The sequence below is a fragment of the Colobus angolensis genome, unplaced genomic scaffold, assembly GCF_000951035.1.
Source record: "Colobus angolensis palliatus isolate OR3802 unplaced genomic scaffold, Cang.pa_1.0 Scaffold134, whole genome shotgun sequence".
Taxonomy (NCBI): Eukaryota; Metazoa; Chordata; class Mammalia; order Primates; family Cercopithecidae; genus Colobus; species Colobus angolensis.
Genome location: NW_012114422.1, coordinates 1108869 through 1114644, shown reverse-complemented (window position 1 = coordinate 1114644; position 5776 = coordinate 1108869). Strand labels below are relative to the sequence as shown.

At 44.9% G+C, this 5776-nt stretch overlaps 1 protein-coding gene across 1 annotated transcript in view; it reads left to right on the top strand.

The window, feature by feature from the left end:
• Positions 1-1472: 1472 nt before the first annotated feature.
• The window catches only part of PDE6C (phosphodiesterase 6C, cGMP-specific, cone, alpha prime), a 53119-nt gene continuing 48815 nt past the window's right edge, over positions 1473-5776 (top strand). The window contains exon 1 of the mRNA XM_011934314.1: positions 1473-2129. Within this exon, the coding sequence (XP_011789704.1) occupies positions 1650-2129 (480 nt within the window). The 5' untranslated portion in view covers positions 1473-1649. The remainder of the gene's footprint in view (positions 2130-5776) is intronic.

Sequence of the window (5776 nt, the reverse complement as noted above, 5' to 3'; positions counted from 1 at the left end):
TTCTTTTATGACCAATAAGATTACTATCTCTCAGGCTGACGCGGGTGGATCACCTGAAGTTGGGAATTCGAGACCAGCCTGGCCAACATGGTGAAACCCTGTCTGTACTAAAAATACAAAAATTAGCTGGGCGTGGTGGCACCCACCTGTAGTCCCAGCTACTTGGGAGGCTAAGGCAGGAGGATCACTTGAACCCAGGAGACGGAGGTTGCAGTGAGCTGAGATTGTGGTCATTGCACTCCAGCCTGGGCAACAAGAGTGAAACCCTGCCTCAAAAAAAAAAAAAAATTACTATCTCTCTAGAGAGGTAAAGCTTAGAGAACTCGATGAAACTCATAGGATTTCTATTTTTGAAGCAAACTTAAATGTGAGTGTAACAATAATTTTTAGAGTCACTGTAACATGTGTGTGTTTTCCACTTAAGAGAATTTGTCATATTAAGTTTGTAGTTTTATTGAAGTGTTTAAAACACCTTGACTAAGTTTGAAACCAACATTTAAGTATCGAAGGCAATTGGTTCATGAATTAATAGTTTGAATTATTAGTTGCATAATAGTGTTTAAATATTTGAGGAAATGTGTTTAATAGATGTAAAAGCTTAGTAAAGTGAACATTAAATAAAACTAAGTAGTGGTAAGTGTTCTTTCTATGCCAGTAGCCCCTGAGATGTTAAGGATCCTAGCAACAGACAAGATATCTATCATCTAGTAGATTTAGTAGACTGTATGTTGCAGCAAAATCTCATGACGTCTGGCTATTACTATTGAAAACAAAATCCTAAATAATATACTTAGCAGAAAAACCCAGCTAGTAACTATGTAGGTTACCTTTTGTAATTACAGTCTCTCGACAAGGGTTATTATTCAATTCATGACTTGATTAGGTTTGGATCATTGACAAATGTTTTGCTATGTCCACCTCTTTAGTAATAAGCTTGAGGTTTATTCCTTTAAAACACTTCTGAGGTCAAGCTTTCTAAAGTGAGGGGGATTGAGAGGTGAGGGTTTTAGAGAAAGAGGAGGCTAAGCAACCTTGGTGATCAAAAGACTTAAGAAAAGGAAAGATTCATATTCACCTTTACGTTGTGGTGATGCTAAACGGTTCCATATTCCCCAGATGTTCATTGAAGTTGCTATATAAACAAAAGCAATCCAAGCACTTCTGAGGTCTAAATAGTTTTACTTCCTATAGCTATCATACAAGAATGATTCAAGGTGCCAATTGTTGCCGACGTCATGTCATTCATGGATATGTCAGTGATTCTTCCGTGCTGCGGACAACAGCTGACATTCAGTTATTTTTTCTGGAATAGACACCTCAACTTGCTACTTGCTGGGCTGATCTAAGATGCTCTGAAGATTCGCTGGGGACTTATGAGCTACTAATGCTCAGGGATTTAGTGTCCTGAAGAACTCTTTAATCCTCTGCTTCCTGAATCCCACCCTAAGCCAGGGCCTTCTGTCACATCCCAAGAGTTACAGGCAGTTTGAAAGCTCTGCTTTCTGCTTGACCTTTGGAAGTCCTATGAGGGACCATTTACGGTTTCCTCAGTAATTTCCACAAGGATGTATTTCCTTCTCATCACTCTGCCTCAGGTAGTGCTCTGAAGGTCGTCCTTTCTGAACAACAGCAGCAAAGCAAGCCGCACCATGGGTGAGATCAACCAAGATGCCGTGGAGAAATACCTGGAGGAGAACCCTCAGTTTGCCAAGGAGTACTTTGACAGGAAGTTGCGGGTGGAGGTGCTGGGAGAAATCTTCAAGAACAGCCAGGTGCCAGTCCAGTCCAGCATGTCCTTTTCTGAGCTGACCCAGGTGGAGGAGTCGGCCCTGTGCTTGGAGCTGCTGTGGACCGTGCAGGAGGAGGAGGGCACCCCAGAGCAGGGGGTTCACAGGGCCCTGCAGAGGCTGGCCCACCTGCTCCAGGCTGACCGCTGCAGCATGTTCCTGTGCCGGTCCCGGAATGGCGTACCTGAGGTGGCCTCTAGGTTGCTAGATGTCACCCCCACCTCCAAGTTTGACGACAACCTGGTGGGTCCTGACAAAGAAGTTGTGTTTCCACTGGACATTGGGATAGTGGGTTGGGCTGCTCACACGAAGAAAACTCATAATGTCCCAGATGTGAAAAAGGTAGGTGGCATTATGACAGTGGGGCAGAGGTCTTGGCAGGGTCAGGGAGGAACCAATGGGAAACAGAGATAGTGCTATCCTTGTGGCATTAGTTTGGCAATAATCGGGGGAATGTGGGTGGCAGGGAAGAGGATCAGTCAGGCCTAGTGTTGCCAAATTTAGCAAATGAAATTTCAAGTTGCCCAGTTGAACTTGAATTTCAGATAAACAATGAATTATTATTCTCTGAAGCGTAAGTATGTCCCATGTAAAGTTGGGCACTTTATCAGGCGATCCTACCTGGACCTGGTGCATTCCACACCCCCTCCCTTACACCTCCTCCAGTGCTCTGGAGGACTTTCCTTTTCACAACACCAGCAAAGCAAACCACCCCACCAGGGAGATGGGCCAACGTGCCCAGATGCCAAAACTTGTCAACTGCTCCCCATGCCTCTCATTCACAGTCCTTTGAAAACATTCAGGTTTGTTGGATAGATTTGCTAGTAAATCAGTGCTTTCATCTATCAACCAAATGTGCAAAAAAAAAAAAAAAAAAAAAAGATGCCATTTGAAAGTTCAGATGTTCAAATTTGGAATTCATTACATATGTGAATTTAGGTGACGGTTAAGTGCAATTGAGCACTCCCACTGCTCCATAACCCAGATCTTTCAAGAATGAATTCCAATCATGTAAGTGGGACATTTGGACCCTCTTGAAGACCAACAGCATACTGCACAAATACAAGGCATTGAGATGACCCTTATAGAAGTAGAAAAACTTTATTCTTACCATTAGAATACATGTTCATTTTTTAAAAATTATGAGATACAAATAAACCAAAGGAGGAAATGCTAATCACCCATCATCCCTCCCCTCAGCAATAATCAAGGGTACCAGCTTGAAGATTCTCCTGGCAGCTCCTTCTCTACACATGTGTTCCATTATTACGGCTTACCATTAACAAAAAGGGAGAAGTGGATTATGATGGAACAGAGTTGAATGGGAACAGCCTGTGAAATGCTTTCTGTGCAGGGGTGAATAGCGCAGCTGGGGAGGCAGGAGGATAATCTCCTAAATGCCTCCTGAAGCTGATTACAGGGGGAGGGTCACACAGACCCAAGAGGTATGAAAGTCGTCAAACATGAGCAACTCTGCAAACAACCACAGAACACTGCTCAGGTGCAAGGGTTACCGGGCCTTCAGTCCTGAATAATTCCTCCTTTCAGTGAGTTTAAGCTGGGTTAAGTTTGCTTTTGAGGCTGACTGAGGCTCAGATGTCTAAACAGATGTGCGTCCTTAAGGAAAAGTTCTCTAGACAACCAACTGGAAGGCAATGTCCACACATCCTGAGGTTTTTCTCATGGGAAGATGCTCCTTGAGGGTCCTGAACTGAGCCCATCCCCACTAGCACACCAAACTCTAAAAAGTGACATTCGGGAATTTTTTTGAAAGGCTTTTAAAGAAGAGATGGGTAAAATGATTTCTGCTGTTATACTTTGATGAGCCCAGTTCTCCGTGGTAAGAAGGAAATAAGAGCATGGAGCTGCTTGGAGGTGGTTTTGGTCTGCGGCTGTCCATGGTGAGCATCATGGCATGGACGGAGCACTTCATCTGGGAGTGGGGAGTCTCTCCTCTCTTCTCTGGAGGGCTCCTGGCTGTTCTGGGTGGGACACAGAGAAATGTGTGTTGAAGACAGATACGGTTCTGTGCTTACGGGAAAGACAGAGGCCTCATTGGTTCTTCATTTCAACTGCTTCTTCATTTTTTTTCCCCTCTAGAGTGGGGATTTCCAACTCTGGCTGTACACTAAAACCACATTAAGCTGTGTACAGTGGCTCATGCCTGTAATCCTAGCACTGTGGGAGGCCAAGGTGGGTGAATGGCTTAAGCCCAGGAGTTCGAAACCAGCCCTGGCCAACATAGGAAACCCCCATCTCTACCAAAAATACAAAAATAAACCAGGAATGGTGGTGTGTGCCTGGAGTCCCAGCTACTTGGAAGGTTGAGATGGAAGGATGGCTTGAGCCTGGGAGGCTGAGGCTGCAGTGAGCTGTGTTCACACACTGAACTCCAATCTGGGTGACAGAATGAAACCCTGTCTCAAAAAACAAACACAATCCACAAAACCATATCGGTGGCTTTACTGTTACAGCAGACTCTCAAAAATTAGAATTCAGGCATTAGCATTTTTATTTTATGATTTTATTATTTATTTATTTATTTATTTTTGAGACAGAGTCTTGCTCCATCACCCAGGCTGGAGTGCAATGGTACAATCTCGGCTCACTGCAACATCTGCCTCCTGGGTTCAAGCAAGTCTCCTGCCTTAGCCTCCTGAGTAGCTGGGACTACAGGTGTGCGCCCCCATGCCTGGCTAATTTTTGTATTTGTAGCAGAAATGGGGTTTCACATGTTGGCCAGGCTGGTACTGAACTCCTGATCTCAGGTGATCCACCCGCCTCGGCCTCTCAGAGTGCTGGGATTACAGGCGTGAGCCACTGTGCCCGGCCCAGGCATTGGTATTTTTAAAGAGCTCCCCCAAGTACTTCTAATATGCAGCCAGTGTTGAAAACCACTGGTCTACTGGGTGAGCAGATACAGGAGGAGGAAGTGAATTTCAAATCAACTGTGGAATATTAGAGATGGAAGGGACTTATCAAGTCTTTAGCCCAACTCTGTCCAATGGAGGACAGGAAGTTGAGGCCACAGGAGTTGTATCTCCCCGGCGTCCACGGTATGTGTCTGTGGATGAGAAGGGTTGGAACAGAGGTAGCTGAGTATGTGTCCAGTGCTCTGCTTGCCTACCTTACACCCCTGCAGTTTCACGTGCTTTAACCACTGCAGTAAGATTTGCAACGGGAAAGGAAGTAGAAACTAATGTTTCCAATGAAATATCTGATTAATTCTTCCTCTTTTCATTGCACTTGGCAATTTAAACAACGTTCTCTGACCAGGATCATATTTTTTATTTCCAGCCTATGTAGTAGGAATCGTTCAAAGTTAGGTAGACAGGATGTGGCCGATCTGGGGCAATAACTCAGGTCTTGGAGGCTTCCCTCTTTCTACCACACCCCTGACCACACACAACTTTCCTCTGATTAGCAGTGTGGGCGCAGGTGAGGGAAAGACTTCTCACGCCTAGACAAAGGTACAGAGCTACATACTCCCAGCCTTGGAGGGTCCATGAAGGTAACAGGGAAGCCATTGGTATAGGGAGAGGGCTTTGGCATCAGACAGAGCTGGGTGCAGATCCATGTCTGTGACTTAGTAACTGTGTGATGGAGTTTCTACCCCTAAGAAATGGAGATAAGCAAATGTACAGATTAAATGTGTATAAAGGACCTGACTCATAGCAGATGCTCAATAAATGAGAGCTGTGATAATATTGTCATTAGGCCAGTAGGGGTTTAGGAGCTGGATATGGTTGGCCAAAAAAGGGTCAATGACTGTTGCCTGTTTTAAAACAAGTTGAAGGCACGAAGACTTTTTCTTTTTTGAGAAGGGGTCTCGCTCTGTCACCAGGCTGGAGTGCAGTGACGCGATCTCAGCTCACTGCAACCTCTGCCTCCCAAGTTCGAGTCATTCTCCTGCCTCAGCCTCCTCAGTAGCTGGGATTACAGGCATGCACCACCATGCCCAGGTAATTTTTCTATTTTTAGTAGAGACA